General features: G+C 41.4%; 1 protein-coding gene across 1 annotated transcript; it reads right to left on the minus strand.

Annotated features, from left to right (window-relative positions):
- Positions 1 to 246: 246 nt before the first annotated feature.
- On the minus strand, positions 247 to 12,840 carry NUP50 (nucleoporin 50). Its single transcript, XM_083846167.1, has 8 exons — positions 12,604 to 12,840; positions 9,842 to 9,920; positions 8,575 to 8,658; positions 6,301 to 6,493; positions 5,186 to 5,845; positions 4,150 to 4,228; positions 2,399 to 2,517; positions 247 to 628 (listed from the first exon to the last, which is right to left on the minus strand). The coding sequence occupies exons 1-8, from the start codon at positions 12,828 to 12,830 to the stop codon at positions 426 to 428; spliced, it is 1,644 nt and encodes a 547-aa protein (XP_083702293.1). The 5' UTR covers positions 12,831 to 12,840; the 3' UTR covers positions 247 to 425.
- Between the last annotated feature and the right edge of the window lie 11,862 nt (positions 12,841 to 24,702).

The raw sequence follows: 24,702 nt of genomic DNA on the forward strand, positions 1-24,702 counted from the left end.
AAAGTTAAAAATCAGAGTACAGAAACAGTTTAAACAGTTACATTTGAACATCCTCTCAGAACAGGAGGGTTTTGCATTGCACCGCAGTCTTGTGAAGAATCTCTGGTACCATAATTTTCTACTCTGATTTCAGTCCATTCAGTCAAGTTGGCCAGTGTTAAAAACATGCTTTAATTTAAATCGATGTGGTTTATCCAGAAGAGGTCCTGTATTTAGATGTTGAAAGAAGGGAGCACAGTCCAACACTTGTGTTCTATTAAAGCTTTTATTAGCTACTTTAGATTTTCCTCACAGATTTTTCCATAGTTTCTATAACAGTTCTTAACATCAGAGTAAGATTTAAGTGTTCAACTGAAGTTATGGACAAAAAAAACAGAGCAGCAGCAGTTTGGCAATAATTTCTGAAATCACTGACTGCAATATACTTAAGCCTCCTTCTTCTCCAGTAAGATTTTGTGCAACTCATCTGCGTCCTCACTTGTTTTCACCCTTATTAACATAGTGACAGGAACAGCTGGATTGTTCTCATCAACTGGTGGATTAGGAACACAAACTATAAGAACATTGTTTTTTCCGGTTCTTGTACATGGCATCTTGGGTGGAATTAGAACATTCAACAGTATGTTTCCTGCATATGACAGAAGAAAAAATTAAAGTTAGAAAATTTCCATCTTTTACTGTAGTATGGATGTTAGTGTATTACTAAATAGGGATTTTTGAAGGAAGGCAATTGACAAGTGCCATATAAACTTGTCTTATTCTTCTCTAAACATCTGTGCATAGCCACTGTTCCTGATTTATCTCCTCAGTAGGAATGAGGAATCTCTATACTATATCCTCCCCTTTTTTAAAGGGAGGAATCTGAAGAATATCAAATGATAGTAGTAGGCACACGCAAGGAAAAGGAAATGAAACAAAAGGAGAATCAGCAAATAAGGAATTAAGTCACAGTACTTAATTTATGCTTACACAAGTTATTCATTCTTAAGCACAGATCATAAGCAGAAGCAAAAAGTTAGCTTTAACACACATACAGACATAATTTAAAAAATAAAATAAAATCGACAAACTATTGTAGAATAAGTACTTTGTATCCTCGAATCATACGCAACTGATGTTGATACCACCAAGTTACTAATAACGGCTTTATGTCAACTTGTTAAATTCTGTCATGAGTATGAGATACTCAGTATTAGTGGTGTATTAAAACAACTGCAAACAAACTCTAAATCTGCTTCAACAGAAGATGCACCCATTTTGTAAACCTGGTAAATAGTTCAGAACACGGTAGTAGTATTTAGGGTAAAGTCAGTCTTCGCCTTCCTTTCCAGTTCAGTTTTTCAAACACAGTGAGATTTTAGGAAAGGATTACAGCACTGTGTAAAGATAGCAAAAAAGGGAAGTGTGCATCACTATGACTGTAGCAGCTTGTACAAACCAATGCTTGAAAACACTAAACTAAAATGTCTTAAAAGGGTATGAGCTGAAAAGGGATTTCCTGATACATCACCTCAGGTGAAAGTAGAGGGAATTAAATCAACATAATGAAAATTAGCATCAGCTGAGTAAAAACTAAGACTTCTGTTATAGGGCACGCAAGTTGGAAAAAGCAAGTTTTCACCTGCTCTACTCATTCAGACCCCTAAAGAAATGCTGAGAGCAATGACAACTCTGCCATACATCTGCCTTCAGTTTTATGGCTAAGAACTGCCTTGATGGAGCCTTGTTTCCATCAAAACAAGTAAATGATGTAGAAGTGACTGACACAGGAATCCCAATCTCACCAGACATTTGAAAGTTTCACCTAATGGGTCTGCGGAAGGTTTTTATAGACTTACCAGAACACTTTATAAAGTGAAACTGACATGAGATTTACCAGTGACCTATAGGTACACTTAAGTTCTCACATCTTTTATATGTGTAATTTATTCTGTTTTATTGAAGTTGTGAAGTACTTGTGAACTCCATATTCACATTTGCTGAAGCAAGGTACTAAGAGGTAGTAAAGTTTCTCAACAATTAATATCAAAACATGTGACAATTTGCCTGCATCTCAGCAGGAAATATGTTGATCTTCATTCTTCACACCTCTGATGCATTTATACATGATTGTGGCATCTTCAAGCTGAGCTTTGGAGCCATTAAACAAGCCAGGAATAGAGAACAGCTACTAAAACATAAAGGGGAAAAAAGTATCCAAACATAAACCATAACCTATTGCTTCCTTGCACTGCTTAAGGTGCGTTATTTCAGAACACCTGTTAAAGGCATACAATTGCTTGAAATTATTCAGAAGAAAAAGTTTTTCATTAACCTTGTCAGTTATGCTGTGTAACAAAATCTAATATTTTGCAGGGAATTTTACATTGAGACTTGTTACTAGATCGAATTTACTTACCTAAATTGGTATCTGCTCGGACTAGGAGCTGAGTTTTCTCATTTCCTGCTGGTTTCAAGTGTAATGTTCCTACACCTTTTTCTTTAAACTCATTATCCTTTTTGTAGAACAGTTTGCATCTGTGCACAAAAAAAAGCAAACCTAGTTTGCGCAGATATGCAGAGATAAAATACAAATATATCCAAATATATACATACGTAGATATATGCATGCATCTGACTCCCAGTAAGCTGTTTAATAATAATCAGTTAACGTGCTGTGAGTAGCATAAATATTTATTCTTCCTGATCTTGACTGTTTCATTTTCTAACAGATGCACTAGAACAGTTCATTTGGAAGGGACTTTCAAAGATTCAATCCAACTGCCTGACCTCTTCAGAGCTAACCAAAAGTTAAAGCCTATTATATTACTAAGGGCATTATCCCAATGTCTCGAGCACTGACAGGCCTGGGGCACCAACCACCTCTCTAGGAAGCCTTTTCCAGTGTCTGACCACACTTGCAGTAAAGATTTTTCCTAATTTCCAGTCTGAACCTGCCCTAGTTCAGCTGTATGACATTGCCTCCCATCCTGTCAGCAGCAATCAGCTCCACTTCCCCTCCTCAGGGAGCTGCAGAGAGCAGTGAGGTCACCTCTCATATCCTTTTCGCCAGACTGGGCAACTCAAGTGTCCTAAGCCTCTCATAGGACCTGCCTGCCAGCCCTTGTACCAGCTTTGTTGACATCCCCTGGACACTTTCAAGGACCTTAACATCCTTTTTATATTGTGAAGCCCTGAACTGCACACAATATTCAAGATGAGGCCACACCAACAATATATATAGTGGGGGAATCACCTTTTGATCAGCTGACTATGCTGTGTTTAATGCACCCCAAGATGTGGTACAATGGTACTTAACAGTTCAGAAAAAGGAAGGTCAGTCTTTCTTTCAGTACTGAAATGACAAATGTTACTTTCAGGGGAAAAAAAGACAACATATAGCAACTTGTACTCAGGATCTATAAGGAATAATTAAGGAGTAGCAGCTGTAATTACTGTAAGGCACTATTTTAAAACAGCGATTGCAAAACACTACATACTGTATCATTCTGGACTTATAATAGGACTTTTACATAAGATTTGACAACACTGGAGCTTGTCTTAAAACAACAAACCTAATACCATTCTTAATAAATTGGCTTGCAACTTCTCTTAGATAAAGTAAAATACTTTTGTACATGAAAACTCTCTGCCAAGTGTTAAGCAGACATACAATTACTTGGACTACTAAACATGATTTCAAAAACTGTTTCAGGTGGAGTTAATCTCACTTTGACATTAGAAATACAACTTGTTCACTCCTTCATACAACAGTTTGTATTTTCCAGCTGAAGAGTCTTATTTTAGGCTACACAAATAACTAAGCATCCAACTGGTTTTGAAAGTACAGTAAGTTATTTCTGTAGTGCATGCCCTACAATTTAAGCTTACAAAACCTGGTGAAGGCAGAAATTTTTTCAATCATTTAAGAAAATGATCACAAATGGCCATCACAGCTGTGTCCAAGACACAATATTACTAAGATCCTACTTATCTTTGTAAGTACCTTTTTACAAGTGGAACTTCATGTTCTAAACAGCTTCCTAAGAAGCTTTATTAACTAGGAAGTCAAGAACATGTCATTAATTTTTACACTGCAGTGGTTAAGAATAGCAAAACATAGGTATGAATTCTATTTTCAATTTGCTATTCTAAGGTAAAGTCACTTACTTCTTTGAGTAGAAAGCATCATCCTCTTTTATTTCATTAACAATGACTTTTGGTGGCTCTTCTTCCTTCTCTTCTCCATCTTTAAATAAAAAGTTGTAATACATCCCATATGTTAATGTTATAAGCATATGATCTGGAAGGTGTTTCGGCTTGTTAACTAGAATTAGTTTATGTATGCTGTATGTTACATAAACATGCAGAGCCTGTCAGTAATTGCCAAAATACCTTTAAGTCAATGTGGGCTCTAAAGAAGCTTTACCTACAGAAAAAGTCTTCGTTTTCATTCAGCCGCATGCCTCAAACAACTTCATACTCACCTTCAATTTAAACTGAATGAAAATACCCAACCATCAAACAATCAAAAAACAAATTAAAATACCAAGTTTAATGAGTAAAATTTAAGTTAAAGCCTTTTGATGGGGAAAAACAGTTGTAAAATTTCCAAGAGTAGCCTTTACCAATTATACATACCCCCAGAGGCCAAGTTTAATTTGGGGGGAAGGGTAATCAGGAGTGACAGCCAAGAAACAGGGACAGGATTATGCCTTTCCAGTCCCTACAGCTGCTATAGCATTTCTATAGCTGACTATACCCAAATTAGCTAAAAACTTTCAAGTAGCATGCAATTTTATTGTCTCTTGTGGTCTGGTAAATAAGATGTATGAAATCATGAGGGATCTTTTAATTAATCTATTGGGGAAAAGCACCAGGTATGAAGTGTCCCACAGGCTCAAAGATGAACATACCAGTTGTTTTAAGTTTCATCGTTTCAAGTCTTATATTCAGCTAAAAAAAACATTCTATTACAGAGAGTATAAATTTGACAGACATGCATAGGTCTTGGTAATCATATACTTTGAGTGTTACTTAAGCAGCATGCAATACTGAGAATTCCACATTGCTAGTAAAATTTTGCAGTTTTCAAATTCAGTAACTATGATATAGTTCAATTTAGTGTTATTTCATCTTTGCAGTATTCTTCAGTCACAATCATTCACCATTTACCATTACAATGTTTTTTGAAAATAGAATTTACCTTTATCATCACTATTCCCACTTTCTGTCTGAGCTTCTAACACATTGGTGGATACTGCAGTGAGAGACTTTGTTGGGTTTGTGTCTTTTCCAAACAAACCTGAATTCCCAGGAGAGAATGAGAAACTACTAAGTGTTCCTGAGCCAAGGGAACCCAAAACAGAACTGTTGACACTCTTGCCAAAATTAAATGAGACAGTTGATGTAGCTCCTAACGATGGGCCTCTTTTTTCTGCTGTAACTTCAGGTTTTTTGTCCGAGGTATCTTCAGTTTTGTTGTTAAACAAAAATGTTGATCCTTGCTGTAGCTTTGAATTCCCAAATGTGGAAACAGACTGAGTGCCAGGTGTCTTGCTGCTTTCATTTTCAGACCCACTATCACTACTGCTTCCATGTTGTTGTTCAATAGTTGCTAAATACTTCTCATAGTCTCTGAAGATGGGCGTCAGATCACACAAGGGGTTTGTGTTTACATGCTTAACTATCCAGTCACGCACAGAACAGTTTAAAGCTGCTAACTGTTTGTGATAAACACTAGAGCTGCAGACTTTGCTCTGAGTATAGCCAGAAGATGATGGTTGGCTGCCACCATTAGCTTTTGGGCTTGCAGCTTTCTTTTCAGTAAATGCAGTAGTAGCCGGACCATTTGATATGGTAGATCCTATTAAAAGAAAATCATGGTTTAGAGCTTTTTTTTTCCTCCAAACTGCATTTCTTATAAAACCCTAAGCTAATATCTCCATTATTTCTGTATTAAATCCATTAGTTTTGTACAGTTATTACAGTGTAGTGTGTTGCATCATGACACTGTGTGCTAGATAGCACAGTTTCAAAGTGTCCGATAGCAAATGTGTTCCATTGCCTTTATCTCTAAAAGGTTTTATCTCCAGTATTACATCAAGAATGACTTCAGTTTCCACCTCTTAAAACTGCATGTATTTGATAACTTGTCTCTCCACCAGTATAAAAATCTTTAGGAAATTTTACAAAGATCAAGTCTTAAAACCTTAAAGCAGAACTACAGGGTTAGTGAAAAAACAAATTCCATCATTACATTAACCTACAGAACTTATGGCTGAATTTTCTGATGAATATGTATGCTTATTTAAAACTTACCAAATACAGATTGTGTTTCAGAGGTTGTCTTCAAACTGCTGAACAAAGGAGTACTAGAGATACTACTGCTTCCGTTAGACAGGCCTTCTAAAGGCTTTATTCCTGCACCATTACCAAACCCACTGAAGCCGCCGCCTCCTTTTCCAGAAGGCAAAAAGCCTTTAAACCCTTTAAATGCTCCTCCACCTTCAGACTGGGGAGAAAAGAGAAAAAGACAACCGGTTACATACACCTTTATACTTCTATCCTCACTTGATATTCCATTTATTTTGCCCTTGTTCAGTGTGTCATTTCATGCCCTATTTCATGTCCCTTATTCTAAGTCAGCTATGTAAACAGAGTTAATAGCTTCCTTATGACACATACTCCTGCTATTTTTAAAAGACTCAGATGTTTGGAATGAAAATAAAACTAGTTAGAGGAAGTGGATACCTAGAAGCTGTTCAGAGCAGTGGATGTGTCTGACTACCTATTTAGAGATTCAAAGCATTTTGTTTTCTTTAAATAATTATGTAGCAGTATGTAATTGTAGGCTTATTTTCAGGAACTTTTAGACTCTTAATTGTGGCTGTAAATGCTAACACTTCAAACCACTCATCAAAACAGTATGTTTTGTAGTCACCTGTGTAACATTTAAGTGACTTACAAAAAATATTCCTATGTCACTGACGGGAAAAGCAAAAGACAGACTGTACTTGATAAAGTAACATGTATGCTTTCTTCGACTTTTTCATTACCTAGTTCTGAACATGATCTTTATGACCATAATATTTTATGGTGTAATTTCTTACATGTTTTTAAAATACGGTCATACAGCACGATTAGCAACCAAACAGGCACTGCTACTTTTAGCTACTACATATAACATCTTTTGAGGTAATGAGCACTTATTACTGGAGTAGAAATTCTCTACTTTCAGTGTCTCTGCACAGGAGTCAGAGGAAAAGGAGAATCATTTCCAAGTTTCATCTGCTTTTGCTACTGAGAAATAGCAGAACTTGGCAACTGTAGGTTCACTTCCAGTATCTGGCCTTGCGGGTCTGGGCTCTTTCTGTTTCCCTTCGTGCTTTACTTTTTCCAATTAAGTCATTGATTCCTCATTCCTAGTTAGCTATTTTTATCCTGTCTTTGATCAGTCCTACCTCTCTCTCCGGACATTCCAGTTAAACAGCAGTCTCTGTCTTTGTAGCATTCTGCTTGCTCCATTTAGGAACGTCAGTAAACTTCAAGTTTGTTTTTTAAATGTTTCACAGATCTATCGTGCAGACTCAGCTGTTCTGCCATCTCTTCTGCTTTTTAGACTTTGTCTAGCCTATCCTACCTCTTCTTCCAGCTCTGATCCTTAACAGCTAACTCCCAGCCTTCTATTTCTTCTGCAATCATCTAGTCCCCTTTCCCAACCAATTGTTTTTCCATTTGCTTTTGTCTCTGAATCTCTCCTGTTCAAGTTCTCTTTTTTTAAAAAAAAAAAAAAAAAAAACTTACATCAGAGTCCTCTACCACCTCTGTGGCTAAAACTACCATAGGCAAAAGTGGGATAGGACCCAATTTATATTGCTAGAACAGAAGGAAAATAAAGAGCACAAGAGAAAATAACCTAACCTGTAACTGTGCCTAGTCCTGTTCTATCTAAAGGAAAGGTTGGATGTGGTGGTTACAGACATGTTTAGTGGGTGATATTGGTCGTAGGGTGATGGTTGGACCAGATGATCTTGGAGGTCTGTTCCAACCTTAATGATTCTATCTAAAAGCAAGTTGGATGATAGGTAAAATTTCTGCCCTGTTTCTAACACGGAGCATGCACTCTTGAGAGAGCACAGAAAGATATATATGACAAAGCATCTGTCATCAGGATTTTTGAAAGGACTATAGTCTGGTTAGATTGGGTACACCCACAACAAAGTCCAACTTCCTTTCTGTGTTCGTTATTGCAAAGAGTAGGAGGCACTAAAGCTCTTCAATGGGAAAGAACATTATCATTCTTTAAAAGAAAGATCTCTTTCACTCTCACATCAACTTAACGATTTGGCTTTTACTTGTTTAATGCCTGCCTTGGACATCCCCCAGCCCTCCAGTATGGTTAACTAATATCTTTTGATTTCCAGGCTTCTACCTCTGCAAAGATTGGAAGCGCAGGAGCTGACTAGTTGCATATACACTTTAAATGATAACTTTATGTAGTACTGTTACAGGCCCAAAGTAAAAATGTGAACGCTTATGTCATATTTTGCAACTGAGTCAAACTATGACAATCATGTTCAGTGATTACATTACCTCTGATCCAACGTTCCGGCGCTTTGCTTTTTTAATAGCTCTGTTCTTCAGGACTTCCTCACTGGCCACTGAGAAGGTTCCCACCTTTGAGAAGAAGTTATGAAATCATTAGTGAAATTCTCAGAATGCATAAAAGTATCATAGTCTGAAGAAATGGCTGAGATGCTAAGATAGGGAAAAGTGTTACAGATGTGTTCAAAAACTAACAACTAAGGAATGAAAAAAATTACAGTACTGTGATTAGTAAAATACAAAAATATTATAGTACTGTTGATACTGTCACAGTTCTGTCTTCCCTGTTCTACATTTAATTTCCTTTCATACAGACTGCAATCTCAATTTTTCTAGGACAAATAATTCAAGAAATTTTGTGTGTTTTTTTAAAAAAGAAAATATTATCTTTGCTGAAGGTAATCTGTCAGTATTGCACTGTTACAAACAATACTCAGCTTGGAGGAGGTATATTGAGATGTATTGACAATATTCCACAATCTTGGAAGTTCAGTTATCAGTGAAGGTAGATCATTATTAATTACTACCCCAAAATAAATGAGGAAATCAAGTTTGTTTATATTCATATTTCTGGAAGAGTACTATCAGTTTTCTTTCTTACAGTCTATAAGCCTAAACATTCAATATTTTTAGTAGCATAGAAGCTAGCATGATTTGTTTAGAGATAAAACACAAGCCTTAAATAAATATTAGACACTAACATGGAAGTCTCTTTTTACAACCAGATGAAGCGTCTCATTTGACTGTTTAGGCCCCCTGGCTGTGTACGGACATTCTGCTAAGCACTTCAAACTAATGTACTTCTGAAATTAACTACTACTGACCTATAAAACAGCTGGGAGAGATATGAAAAAAATATCCAGACTGTATTATGTCAGTGAAACTTAAAATCAACTATTTCAAGAAATCAAAGGTACTTTTCTTGTGAACTGAATAAACATCCATCACACAGCTGAAGGGTTCAAAAGTATTATACATTCTAACATGCCTGGGTTTCCCTTTAAAAATGTAAAGTTGCTTTCCTCTAAGCCACTGATGTCATTTTAACTGATAAAAGCTGTTTTGCCATGTGGTCTGCATATACTGGGAGCTTTATTAAAATAACTAATTTATGTGAAATAATCTTTAATATACTTTCAACCAATTTCACTGTAGATTTCACCCACAAGATGAATAGCGCACATAAATAACTATCCTGCTACCTGCTGGGGGGAAAAAAAAAAAATCTAATGTATCTAATGTAATCTAAGTTCACCTCCTCAGCTTCATCCTCCTGATCCCAGTTTCTGTCAGTCAGTTCCTTTTCTGCAATTCTCTTTGCCATTTTTCCACACCTGTGTATAAAAACAATCAGAAATGCAGAGAATCAAATACATGTGAATTAAATTCTAAACAACCTTGATTTGTATTATTCAGAACAAGTAATGAGAATCAGAGTTCATACAGAAGTCAGTCAAAATTGGAGTGACCGTTGAAAACCGAGTGTTTTTAAAAACAATGAGCAGCACGTGAAACTGGAGTTGTGGTTATTAGCCAAACTTGATATTAAATTTAAACAACAATAGAAACATGCAGTTCAACTACAGGTTAACTGTTCTTTAGCAGCTGAGCTGGCTAAAAAATTCCTTTCAGTCCCATGATCCATTCCTCATCACTGCTTACTCTGAAGGGCTGAAAAAAAAAAAAAAAAGAAAAACATTGAACACACGAAAAAGGATCTGGTTAAAAGATTCCATATCCCAGTCCATCTTGCTTCAGGATACCCAAGGTAAACACCAGGAGTCTTGCAAAAGTAAAGTTGCTTGACAGCGCCTAAAATGAATACTGATACGGACCTGATAAGGAATACTGAAGCAACTGGCCAGACAGCTTACTTTGGTTAAAGATGAACATACTCTGCTACAAAAACCAGGGTTGCTAGGACATTAATGGGAATGTTGAAAAAAATCTATTGCAAATAAATAGGTGACTTTTCCTCTAAAAGAGGCCTAAGATGTATCATTGGTTTTAGATCAATTAATGTAAGCAGCTAATTGTTATTTTGCTAGTTACCTCTGCAATGTAAAGCAAAAGCAACTCTGAAAAAGTAATGCTTGTAGTTTTAACTTCCGACTTCCATTTTAGTGAAGTACAATTCATTAGCTATGCTCAAAAACAAAGAATGAATCGAGCTGTGTTATTTTATCTGAAAGACTTGGCAAACAATCACATTACTAAAGTTTTATATGGAAAGAAGTTATTTTGACTATGATTTTATCATCCGAAGTTAATATGAAAACTTTTCAGAGAAAAGATGTAGTTTTGTAGCAACACAGGTCTTAAGCAAGTGCTAGAGTTAAAATTCCTCAAAAAAAAAAAAACAACTTAGGTTTATGATTGAGACCTGAACAGAAGATAAATCCACAAATAGTTGAATTTCAGAGCCAAAAATGACAACACATGATTACAGAACATCTTGCTTAGCCAATTAAATATTTTTAAACAGAACAGTAAATCCAACTGCACAGCAGTCTTACAAAGGTCGTAAGTCAAAGCTGTGAGTTTTGGTATGACACACAAATTTCACAAGCAGAAGCAAAGTTATTAGGATCTTTCAGAAGGGCAGTGACAAAGACTGGTTTATATAAATGCTTTAAAATGGCATAAACCACACCATAGATAAAGCAGGTGTCCTACTATGCAACTCATGATTCTCTGCAGACTGGCTGTTTAAATCTAAGCCAGTGAAAAAAATAAAAATAATTATTTTAAAATTGGCTCCCTGATATAGTTTCCCACAGGAGTATACAAACACTTGCCACCAGAGGAAGGCAAGATTGGATCTCTTTGGCAGCAGCCACAGCTCAAAGGCTTGTGAGACTGTAACCTAGAATTACTCCATCAGATCCCACAGAAGATCAAATTATCACTCTTGACACCAGCCACTAAAGCATTACAAGCACTACATTAACCAGAAAGCCTATTCTCCACTAAAGGGAAAAAGCAGTAACCAAATCGGCCTAGGCTCCAGGTTCTTTACACCTACCTCTGTTTACATGATTTCTCTAGATCAGCACTGAAAATAGGAGCAGACGAGTATCTAACATACACAAAGCAGCAAGAGAATTCTAGACATTTCTAACCTGTGAAAGAAGCAATGCAAAGCCACCTCTATCTGATGTTTTCTATACATATACACAGGACAATCTTCAAGAAGTTTTTGTAGCAAGTGTTCTGAATAGGTCAAGATGGGAGTATTTTGAGAAACAGCTTTTTATTTGAACGGCACAACAGAGAGGTTTTGTTGAGCTACTGCAATCCACCTAGTAAGTTATTTACTATGCCTTACTTAATGTAAGAATAGGTCTGAATTTTAACATTTCCATTCCGCAGTACAGTTTACCTACTATAAGGCTTAAAAACTTGCCCTGTTGGAACGCAAGACCTAATACTGGGGAGTGGAACAAGTCACTAGTCCTTCATCCATACTTAGGAGCCCTCAGCCCCACCGTGTAAAGATGCCATGTGCACTGCAGCCACTTTTTACCCCCTGCTCCAAGGCAGGAAGCGTCCGGGGCTCCTGGCAGTAACAAAAGCCCCGGAACTGGGCGGGCGCATGGTGGCAGAGCCGGGTTTCACCATTCCTGAGGCACTGCTCTATTTCACCGCAGACTCCTGCGGTAGCACGCACGGTCCCTCTAGCTTCCTTGTCAGGAGCCCTGCAGCCGCCCCGGAGAGGTCCTAACTTTTCTCCCTTCCCCCCAGCCGTTAAACGCAGCTCGCATTCCCCCAAAACCGCCGGCACTCCTCTCCCCAAGGCGCCGTCCGCCCCTCACAACCCTGTGCGTGCCCGTGAGGCTCCGGGGCGCTCCCCGGCCGCCCGGCAGCACCCTCCTTTGCGACCCCAAACGGCCTCGTTATTCCGCCGGGTGCTCGGGGGGGGGCAGGCACGTTTTCAGGCCGATCCTGCCCTCCGTCCTGCGGGAAACCCGCGCCTTCTCTCACGGGCCGGGCACAGGAGACGGTGCTGCCACTTACCCCCGGAACACCTCCCCTCGCGAGGAGCGACGCTTGCTGCGGGGTCGAGGCTGCTGTGGGTGGGTGTCAGAGCCTGCTCGCAGCCTGCCGGGCTCCGGACCCCGCTCAGCATCTCCCTGCCGGGCTCCCCGACGCCGCCGCCATTTTGTGCCTGCGGGAAGGCAGCGAGCAGCGCACCAAGGCACCAGGCGGACACCGTCCCCCGCCAGCCCTGCAGCAGGGCGCATGCGCCTTTTGCTCAGCCGCCGCCGCTCGGGCGGCGCATGCTCGGTGCGACAGGCGGGCGGCTGTTCGAATGGGGGGGCAGGTGCGCGCGCGGCCGTTGCGGCCGTTGGCTGAGGCGTTGCTGGTGGGGGCGTCCTGCGGCGGACGGTGGCGGCCGGTTTGCGGCCAGACCCTGGATCGTCGCCCTTCCTCCTCCCCGCGCGATTAAAGCGTGGGGTTATAGCTGGAAGCCACTGGGGAGAAGGCGATGCTCTCCCCGTAGGTTTAAAACAGTGGTCTCCAAGCGTTTTTGCATGATGTGCAGTGGTCGTGTGGCCGTAGGGCAGTAACGGTGACAATGAAAGCAGTCAGAAGGACCTGAAAACTGTGGTCTGAAGTCTTAGGATGCTAAGCCAGCAGGTGGAAATACCCCGACCTAAAATTAAAACAACAAACTTTTCATAAAGAACACGCTCTTGTAAAGCTTACCAATTCAATATATGGGATGGCAACCCCCCCCCAAAAAAAAAAAAAATTTGCATCATGTAACAGACTGGTTTTCGTCCTATCCGGGACCCTAGGATTCTAGCAGAGAGCCCTTCCTCAGTTGCGTTACTTTCAGTCTTCAAACACTGTATTTTCAAGTTACCGTGTTTCTTTATAAAATTGTAAAAATATTTTGAACCATTTTCAGGTAGTAATTTGGAAAAGTCATTTTACCTGCTCTCTTGGGATTCTAGATATACTGTTTTAAAATGTGTCTCACTGCACAGTGATGGCATAAATGATCATTAATGCCTTGAATTTAAATATTTCTTAAGTACCTTGTTATCTTTCACTGTAGAAATAGGACTGTCGTGGTGCAAGAAAATTTTTTCTTTAGTTGGCACTCGGCTGATTATGCTTAGATATCATATATGTTTAGATCCCATCAGTGATGCCGTATTTTAAATGCTCACATAAATGCAGGAGCACTTTAAACATTCTCCTTTTGCATTTTATAGTATTGTCTATGAGGTAGTCCTTTTGAAAAGTTCTCTCCTTTAAATAGTCAAATCAAAAGTGTGAAACATTCCAACTTTATTTGCTTTCCCACAGGTTCCTAGTAGTTTATGGACATCCTTTCCCAGAGTTTGTGTGCACTCTGGTTTACCCCTTCCTAGTTGCAAAGACAGTCAGAGACAATCTTTAAAAAGAATTTCTGAAATAACTGCACTTTGCTTCTGTTTGCACAGAAGATACTCAAGGCTCTTACTAACAAACACTAAGACTCTATTATCCAATTTTCACAGTTTTCAGATCTGTGTTCCTACACATTTGTCTGTAAACCATGGGGGTTTTTCCCTGAAGTTCGTGTTGTTTGTTTCGCTTGCTTAGCCCCAAAACCTCAAAGTTGCTTCCGTCTGCAGGCAAGTTCTCTTGAGTTCCTCTTTAGTGAGCTTTTCCTCACTATTTTAAAGACTGGTTTGGTGCTAATATTTTCTGTTTGCTTTCCACTCTGTCTCTTTGAAATGTGGAGAGCATTCATCTCATTTGGGCCGTAACAACTATTTTACTGAACCACTGCTTAACCTCTTCAGTTGCTGGTGACTTGCGGAAAATGGACTCCACAATCACTAAGATTGTAAAGCAGGTATATTTATTCAGCACGGGGCGTGGGGGGGGGGGGGTAGTCCCGACAAAGTCGTGCGCACCTGACACGGCAATTTGCCATGGTTATATGCAGCAAGAAGTTACATATGCATGACGTTTCACAATACACCTATACATATTCATAACCTGTCCCCGCTTCCTATTAAAATTAGTTCCAAGAAGTCATTTCCATAATCTCCTCCCATCTGCGCTTGCACACTGTCTCCTCATGGTGGTCATCGGGAGTCATGGGGATGAAGGTTGATGACTCTTCCTCATCACCGTTAGTTGACCTCTTGTCTTTGCGCAGACTCAGTTGCTCCTTGGCTCTTGTCCATCTGCAGGACCAGTTTCTACCAGTTTCTTAAGATAGGCTCACACTCTTATTAAGAGACTGACCTTGGTAAGGGGCCCAAGGCTTCTTGCTTTAGTTAATTTGCACAATGCACCATAGTTAGCAAAGACGCTAAGTAGCATCCTAGTTTAATGCCATCGGCGCTCTATCTCTACTTGATAAGATTCTCCTAACTCCCTCTCTCAGTCCCCCCTTTTCTAAAAAGTTAGTAAATTCTTTTAGTATTTCTACTTTCAATATCGTGTTTCTCTATCTAACACTCTTTCAAAAGATCTGTTAGACTCCAGTTTCCGTCTGAGTTGGTTCTTTTTCCACTCGCTGTAGGAGTTTCCTGTACTCTTAAAACACCATAAGGTACATTGGATCACTACGCAAAGAACCATGGACAAAACCACGACCACGATTATTGTGATAAACAACTGTTTCAGCCAGGTTAGGTTTGGCAACCAGGAAGTTAATTTTTCTACCAAGTCTGTAAATCCCCAGGATGTATCATCCTGATGTGAGAAACACTCCGTAGCCAATAACTTAGGCTCAGGCGAGGATCTCAGTGAAGTAGTAATTTATTCGCGATTGCAATGGCGGGTGCCCCACAAGCAGGAGAGCGCCCCTACTAGTTCCAAAACACAGTTTATATACTTTTTGATGACAGGCCCCTCCCCTGTTTCCCCACTGGAGTGGGTAATCCAGGTTCACAATCTATCTGATGCTTCACAGACAATGCCTGGCCTTCAGTTGCCGGCCTGTTTTTGAGATGGTAATGTTTTCTCCCCTTATCTGGCTTGACTTAACATAGTGATTTTCACCTGATTGCTCTAAGGAGTCTGGTTGTCTGCATTTTAGGAGGTCACCTGCTGAGCTTTCTTATCACTGTAAGCATATCTCAATACCACATTCCTTCCTTCTATACAATGTAACACTGCAAAAACAACATTTCTATTCCCACAATTCCCCCCTTTTCTCTTTTTATAATTTGTTGATTTTTGCAAAATTTTTCTCTAAGATGTAATCTGGTAGATGTCTTCCTCTTCTTCACTTTCTTTGCTTTCCATTTCCTCTAATATCATCATCTTATCTGAGTAGGGTGGTGGATCCATGGTCATTTGTTTCAAAAGTGCAGTTTCAATTAACCGCTGGACAAGTCCCCTTACACAGGGGATAATGCAACAACCAATGGCTGTCAAAACTCCTGCTACTACAATCAAGGATGTAAATATGGACACTACCATCCCTTTCCATTTACCAAACCAAGATTCCAACCATCCTGTGATGGAAGTGTCTGCTCCTGAGTTTTCTGCCAATTCATTGGCAAGGGTGGTAAGCCCTTGCAATGCTCTAGTTACTGTGCCATCCGGGGCAGTACTGTTAGGGATAAAAGTACAACAACGGTTGCCCAGCATCACGCACACACCACCTTTCTCCGCAAGAATCATATCTAATGCTATTCTGTTTTCCCAAGCCATTTTGCTGGTGGCATCTAGTTGTTCAGCGATTCCTCTTATCGCATCTCTTGTATAGTTTATGAATCTCTGCTGATTATAATAGATATAATTAATCCAATCCACATTTTTATTAATTGTTACCCACCAGAACAGTGACTCAAACCCTGCAGCAATTTGATTCCTGGCTTTATGTTCATCGGGAACTCCTCTAGGCACCCCAATAGAATCTATATACGCTCTATCATCAAATGATACTCCTAAGCTTCTTTTACTTCTTCTGGGTATTTGTGATGTTTCTCTTTCAAATGCCAGGGTGAAGGGTATAGCTAATTGAACAAGTGCACAAGTGCCTCCCCAGTTAGATGGCAGGATGGACCGTAAGATTTTCCCTCCACAGTACCACCAGAGATCTGCCCTGGGGATCTCAAGTCTGGAGCAGTTTCCCATCAAGTCCTCAGTAGCATTCAAGGTCCTCATGCACAAGGCAAATTCTCCCAGATGCCAGGTAGCACTCACACCCTGCCGTGAGAGGCAAGCTGTATGGTTACCTATAGCTGTGGAGAATACAGGGGGAGCCCTGATATTGCTATCACGCAAGGAAGGGAATAGTAAAGAGAGAGACTTACAGGCCTCATTTCCCCAGGCAGTCTTTTCTTGGTACAATGCAATCATACATCGCATCCCTCGGGAGTCCTCGGTCCACCCCAATAGGCAGGGCACTATCTGGGCAATCAGTCATCCCGAGGCACAAGCATAGCAATTGCTATGGTTGAGACTCTGGACAGTATATTTGACCCATTCTATCCAGGCATTCACATCCCCATACCCTGTTTTAATCTCAAATGTTTGAACTGCCGCATTTCAAAGAGGGCCTCCTGTTTTCTCTCCTGTTTTCTCCTTGAGTTTCTCCCTTTCTCTGATGGCAATAGAGGATCGTTTCCATACAGCTATTCTCAATCTGGCTGTTGGGTCTCTACCAGTTATTTGTTCCCTCTGCTCAATTGTCGTTGGGCATTTAAATCTCCACAAGCTAACACCTCACAAGCATCAAACATGACAGATTGCGGTACATAACCCTCTGTCACATTCACCCATATTTTTATGGGGTATCCCATCTTACTATTATCTGGTCATGCCTTTTCCAAGTTGCCAATTGACCAAGACTTTCTCCGAGGCCTACAATCACTAAAAACAAAATTAATAATTGATTTTTCCCTGTCATTATTTTTAAACCTTAGGTTTCCAAATAATTATCAATACAAAGAATAAGATATACACTACTCCCATAACAAACCCCCCTTGGGAACACTTCAGTTCACTATAGGCCAGTCCTTTCTCTCAATCACAAGTCACACTCATTAGTTACCTGTGAAAATAAAAGGTTAGTTTACAATTGCAAGCTCTTATCCTGCTCAGAGTCCACTATGAGATTTTTCTCTTCGATTTCAGCTTCCAACAAGTCTTCTGTAGGAACAGCTTCCCAGGTACTAGGGTCGATGGATGCCTTCACTCGAGTATAGCGAGTCCAACCTTTTTCCGCAGTTCCTATGGCTGTTTCAGTGGTTAGTAGTACTTGGAAGTGTCCTTCCCATTCGGGCCGGAGTTGATCCTTTCCAGGTCTGAATCAGGACCCAATTTCCCACGGGTCCTGAGAAATGACAAAGAAGAGGACAACCCCAGAATACAGTTCTTAAGAAAACTCTCTCATTTCGAATTGTGGTATCTCATCCCTTCTGCCCAGATAGGGTAATCCGAACAGCATCTCATACGGTGAAATTCCTATATCATTTCTTGGTGCTGTTTGAACCTGTAGGAGTGCTAAAGGTAAGCATTTTACCCAAGGAAGTTGGGTTTTTAACACTAATTTAGTTAATTGCTTCTTTAATGTCTGGTTCATTCGCTTTGCCTTCCCAGAAGAGGAGGGGTGCCAGGGGGTGTGAAAAGCCCACTCAATCTCTAAGGCCTGCATTAACCCTTGCAGTACTTGTGAAGTGAAATTATTTCCTTGATCTGAATCAATGTTTTCAGCTATCCCATATCTAGGGACTATTTGCTCCGGTGATACCTTAGCCACCGTGTTTGCAGTGGCAGATACAGAGGGGAAAGCTTACACCCATCCAGTCACGTGGTCAATTAGGAGAAACAAGTACTTAAATCTCCCTCCTTTACGTAACTCAGTAAAGTCTACCTGTATACTTTGTAAAGGTCGAATCCCTGGCTCCTGTCCCCCTCTAGGTTAGTTACAAATGACCTTTTTATTTGCCTTTTGACATATGGTACATCCTCTGCATATTTGCTTCACTAAAGTGTATATTCCTACACAGACATACTTTCTTAGCACAACATCACACATTGCTTGCATCTCCCAATGACTCTCTTGATGTAAAACATCATATTTGCCTCATTGGTGCTTTATTCAGCATTTCTCTCCCATCAGGGAGTATCCATTTTCCCTCAGGCTTCGTGGCTCCTGATTCCTTAAAGAAATCTCTCTTAAAACTTTTTAGTTCTTTCTTAGTTTTCAACAATTCCCTGAATCCTCTCTGGATTTATTCTCCGTTTTCCCTCAGACATTAGATGCCTTAAATACCTGTATTGTAATTTATTTTTCAATACTCCCAACCCCTGCTTTCCCAGAAAGTTGAATAGCTTGTTAGTAGCTTCCTTCACAACTGTTTTCTCCTGTCCTGACAATAAACGATCATACACATTTTGTAATAGAAATTCCTCCTTGGGAGGTTGGAATTGCTCCAAAATCTGTTCTAGAACTTTGCCCAAATTAATCGGTGGCCCTGTAAACCCCTGAGGTAAAACTGTCCATATGTATTGTTGCTTCCGCCCCCACTTCAGAGTCTTTCCAGTCAGAGGTGAATATATCTTTGCTCTCAGGGCCTGAGAGCACTCCATTAATACCACTGTTATTCCAGTCTAACAATTTACTATTTGAATGCCCAATTTCATCATCAAATCCCTTCCCAACAAGTTAGTCCCTGCCTTGGGTACATACAATAATTGCCCAGAGATCATTTTATCCCCTAGTCTCAGCTTGGTACCCCCCAAAGGTGGCACTGTTATCCCAGCCCCTTCTACCCCCATCACTTTTTAGGGTTTCATTAGTTAATTTAATCCCTGATACTTTACAGGCCAGTAATGACCTAGCTGCCCCAGTGTATTGGGTTTGATGGCAAGGTTTGGGGGGGGCTGCAGTGGCAGCCCCCCACGTGGAGAATCCAGAAACCTCCCCATAGCAGATAAGGGACAATATCATCCGGCCCCAGAGGGGCCCACCGCTGCCCAGAGCCAAGCCATGAGCAACACAGTCCGTGCCTCTGTGAGAGCACATCCACGAAAACAAATGAACAAACAAAAACCTGCTGCTCAACAGCAGCTGGGAGAGCGAGGAGTGAGAAACCTCCCCGCAGACACCAAAGTCAGCTCAGAAGGAGGGGGTGGAGGCGCTCCAGGCGCCGGAGCTGAAGCCCCCTGTGGCCTGTGGAGATGCCCCTGGTGGAGCAGGCTGCCCCCCCTGCCCCCCCCTTCTCGATACTTAGGAAACTGACCAAACACCACAGCAAATATACCAAAACTTCTAGACTGTTACTTAGATAATGCCTACATCCTCTTTCCCTGCTCATTCAACTTTCCCAACTCATTCAAAAAACAGCTCTGTCAAACATTACATACCACACCTTTAACACCTTCAATAACCCTTTTTAACACTTCTTCTTATCTTTCTCCAGCCTGTACTTTCTCCAAAGTCTCAGTCATTAGCCAGCTTAATTCCATACCTTTCTCCCTCATCCCATTTTCCTTCTCTCCTCCTTCTTCCACTCCGGATATTCCTACCTGAAGTGGCCAGCCCGCCCACACTTAAAACATCCCATCAAAGCCTGTCCCTGCTAAGATTCAGGCCACAACACGGGTAGCTTTCCTTGCCTGCCATTCCTTCATCTCTCTTCCTCTCTTTTTCCATCCTGGCCCTGACTCCCCCTGAAGATTTTCTTCCTCTTTCTCCAACCCTCTGCCTGACTACCTGCTACACTGTCAATACCATTAGTTTCACTCTCTGCTTTTCCTTCTCATCTCCCCTCTTGACACACACGTTCAGGGCCTCCCACAGGAGGGCCCCCCAGTGACTGTTCACTACATCCCCCCCACCTTCTGGAGCATTTTCTGTGTATCTTGCCAGGCTTCAATCACAAAATGAACTTTCAAGAGCCCTTGGGATACCGGGTCCTCAGGATTCATCCCCAAGTACTTTCTCATTCTGACCCCAAGTCTCTCATATGATTTCTGTGTTGCACACTATTATTCTTCCAGCCAGGATCGGCAAGTGGGTATTTCTGCCCTGCCGGTATTACCCCTGGTCCTGGAGGATGAGCTCTTTCCCATTTTTGTATAGCAGCTCTCCTCCTGATCATTCCCATTTCTTTCCCTGTAAACAACATATTTATATACATAATTCCCCCTCCCCAAGAGTATAAGTTAGGTCCTAGGAAACTCCTAACCTCTCTGCTGGTAAGGAGGGGGGGGAAGTTCACTTAAGAGGATACACAGTTAGTGTTAGTGCTGTTAGTATCAGGGAAGGCAAAATTCTCAGTACCTCTTCTACCTTGTTCTAATTCTTGCCAGAGCCTAGAGTACGCTCTTCTCTAGGGACAGTGTTAATTGCAGTCCCTGTCTCCCTTCCTGGAGCAACTGCTGCTGCCACCGGTGCAATATTAGGATTATAGGGAGCATAACTTGGCTCCTCCTCCAAAAAAAAGGAATCTTATTGTTTACACATAAATTTAAAGCCTGAATTTTCATCAGGCCCGTATTTTGGCCAAAATACTGCTGTTTCCTTAATTGATTCTTTTGTCCAGACTAATACACAATATTTAACCTTTTTTTTTTTATCATCTCCTCTAATTATGAGATTATTTTTCCAATTTCTTATCATTCTTCAGGAAGAACTGTCGGTAGGCACTCCCCCAGGGATATCTCCCTGTCCCCTGGAACTCATACTTCCCATTTTTCCTATTCTGGAAAATGGGGGTGTACTGCCAAGCACTTCCCCGTGCAAGGGCTACCGCACACCTATGAGTTTACCAGATTCCCTGGTGTACTTCCGAGCACTTCCCCGTGCAAGGATTACTGTACACCAAACTTCCCTGGTGTATTGCCAAGCACTTCCCTGTGCAAGGATTACCGCACACCAAATTTCCCGAGACTCTTCCTTTCTCTCCCTTATCTCACGCTTCGTCCGTCTCCGGCCGCGCCCCTCGCGGAGTTACGGAACCGCGGATCAGGACTCCGCACTCGCTCCGTACAAAAGTACGTCTCAATCACACGTCACACAGAGTCTCACCCGACCCCCAAGGCAATACTTAATATTTCTTACCTTGGTCTGTGCACAGAGTTACCGGATCAATTCTTAAAACCCAGAGTGCCTACCTTCTTCCTTTCCCCACTACTTCACGGATCCTGCCTCTTTAATCAGTCTCGGGCCCTCTGTCAGCTCTCCACAGAACCGCCACCGTCGATGCACAGGACCGCTGAAATCAGCAGGGCATGCCTTCCTGCTGCTGCGGCGGTGGGGCTCCCCGGTAGGTGACTGGCTCCCGGACGAGCCCCCAAATTGTGAGAAACACTCCGTAGCCAATAACTTAGGCTCAGGCGAGGATCTCAGTGAAGTAGTAATTTATTCGCGATTGCAATGGCGGGCGCCCCACAAGCAGGAGAGCGCCCCTACTAGTTCCAAAACACAGTTTATATACTTTTTGATGACAGGCCCCTCCCCTGTTTCCCCACTGAGTGGGTAATCCAGGTTCACAATCTATCTGATGCTTCACAGACAATGCCTGGCCTTCAGTTGCCGGCCTGTTTTTGAGATGGTAATGTTTTCTCCCCTTATCTGGCTTGACTTAACATAGTGATTTTCACCTGATTGCTCTAAGGAGTCTGGTTGTCTGCATTTTAGGAGGTCACCTGCTGAGCTTTCTTATCACTGTAAGCATATCTCAATACCACATTCCTTCCTTCTATACAATGTAACACTGCAAAAACAACATTTCTATTCCCACACTGAGCTACTGCATGCAAAATTTTATTCTTTTCCCAAATCTTCTCCAGGTCAGTCTCAATCTGTTTTTGTTTGTTAACATGTACACAGCAAGTTTGGTTTATGACTGTACACAATCCTCCCTCTTTGGCTAAAAGTATATCTAATCCCATCCTATTGACTCGCGGAAAGCTGACTCCACAATCAGTAAGATTGTAAATTAGGTATGTTTATTCAGCGCTGGGCAGCACGGGGGGTAGTCCCACCAAAGTCGTGTGTGCCCTAATGCGGCAACTTGCTTTGGTTATATACAGTAAAGAGTTACATATGCATGAAGTTTCCCAGTATGCCTATACATACGCATGACCTGTCCCCGCTTCGCATTAAAATTAGTTCCAAGAAGTCATTTCCATAAACTCCTCCTGTCTGCGCTTGCGCGGTGTCTTCTGGTGGTGGGCGCTGAGGGTCGTGAGGATGAAGTAAGATGTCTTCATCAGGGTTGAACTTTTCACCTCATCTCCTTGCACATGCTCTCTGAGGCCTTGGTCACAATCTGGGCCATAAGGTTGGTTTGGTCCAGTTCTCGGGGTTCGAGGTGCTCCTGTTATCTCGAGGCCTTGCATGTTTGACATTCTTTATCTTGTCCTTTTGTGAACAGTCCTCCTTATCTCTGAGCCCTTGGTCAAAGTCCAAACCATAAGGTTGGTTTGATCTGGTTCTTGGGGTCCTAGGGGCTCTATCTGGAGGCCTAAGTGCAGCACAGGCACAGTACATCGCAAATGTAGCACATATTAAGCAATGAGTGTTGCCTACATATTCATTCTTAATCAATCACTAATTTCTAATCCCATGTTTCACTATTCTGAAGCACATCTTTGTGTAGGGAGGAAATTTTTTCCTGTAATGCTGAAAGAGCATCAGCTGTGGCATTTTCAATAATTTCTACTGTGGCTGAGATATTTATGACAGCTTTTTCTAATTCACTTATTCCCAGGGATGGAATCAACCGCCTTACAAAACTATGGAATCCTGTGGGTCTTATCACGAAGGGGTTATTTGAAACAGTACGTGTTTGTCTCCATAAGGTCTGGACTATTCCCGGAGTTGGTTCAGTGAAGAGTGGGTCCTCAAGGGCTAAGATAGCCCCCAATACAATGACCCTTCCAATTTAATGGTAAGCTTTTTCTAGCATGCCCATCTCCACATAGCCTGTGATATATGGAGTAATAATTCGTGTCAAGAAGATGGTTGATGTTAATAAAGAAGGGGGAGATGTGGGAGTGTGGCCATGGGGGTCGACAAGCCCCATGGTTGGTGATAACATCGGACTCTTAACGATGAGGCCATCAGGAATGTAAAGAGTTTAGAGGGAACAAAGAAGGGTGATTCAGGAGATGCCATGCCATCTCCGGTTGCTTGTTCTCCAGCCGTTAAGGCATGGAAGTTGCTGGGGGTTTGCTAGTTGCCGGGAAAAGTTGTTTGACCAATGAAGAGTTAGCGGAAAAGGACTGCTGTGGGGCGAATAGTATAAGAAGGGAGCCTGTCCTCAGTATGGGATGCAACACGACATGATGAAGTTCGGTCATCAATAAAGTAGTAGAAGTTACTGATCCTAAAAGAACCCTGGTGTCCGTGTGGTCATTACGCCACAAATGGCACCCGAACAGGGACCTGAAGAAAACAAACAGAGACCTGAAGAAAACAGGAACAGGGACATGAACAACAGGAACAGGGACAGGCTAACAGAACAGGGACCAGGACAGGAACAGGGACATTGATCGCCTAATGAAGATGGGTTCGGCCAAACTCAGCAAACCGCTCTAAGAAGCTCGTATAGAAAGTCGCTGGAAATAGGTGCACCGGAGCTGGAAGGAAGCTCAAGCTGAGAGAAGTGGACCTGCGCACACAACTGCCCCTCGCTGGCCGAAGCCCTGGAACTCTCCGGTGTTTGTAATCAAGAAAAGGAATGGAAAATGGAGACTGTTATATGATCTGAGAAAAATTAATGAAGTCATGGAAGATATGGGAGCACTTCAACCAGGATTACCATCTCCAACTATGCTCCCCCAGTCATGGACATTAATAGTAATAGACTTAAAGGATTGTTTGTTAAACACTTGCCAGAATTCGGAAAACTTTGCCATGTTTATATTTCAGTTGTTACCTTTTCTGATTGTACATATGTATAGGCGTAGGTTTCTTATGAATATGTAAAAGCAATGTTCTATATATTTAGAAAGTTTGATGGTTGTGTGTGCGTGTTAGTAGAATGTAGACTCCCTGCACACCCAGCGCTGTTTACTTGCCTTTTATAAATATTACTAAATTCAGATTGAGTTGTATCTTCATTTATAACAGCCAATAGAATCCTTTTTGTAGCTTGCAGATTTGCATGAGAGAATTGAGGCCGTGAGATCCTGAGT

This window comes from Anser anser (assembly GCF_964211835.1).
Source record: "Anser anser genome assembly, chromosome: 1".
Lineage (NCBI taxonomy): Eukaryota > Metazoa > Chordata > Aves > Anseriformes > Anatidae > Anser > Anser anser.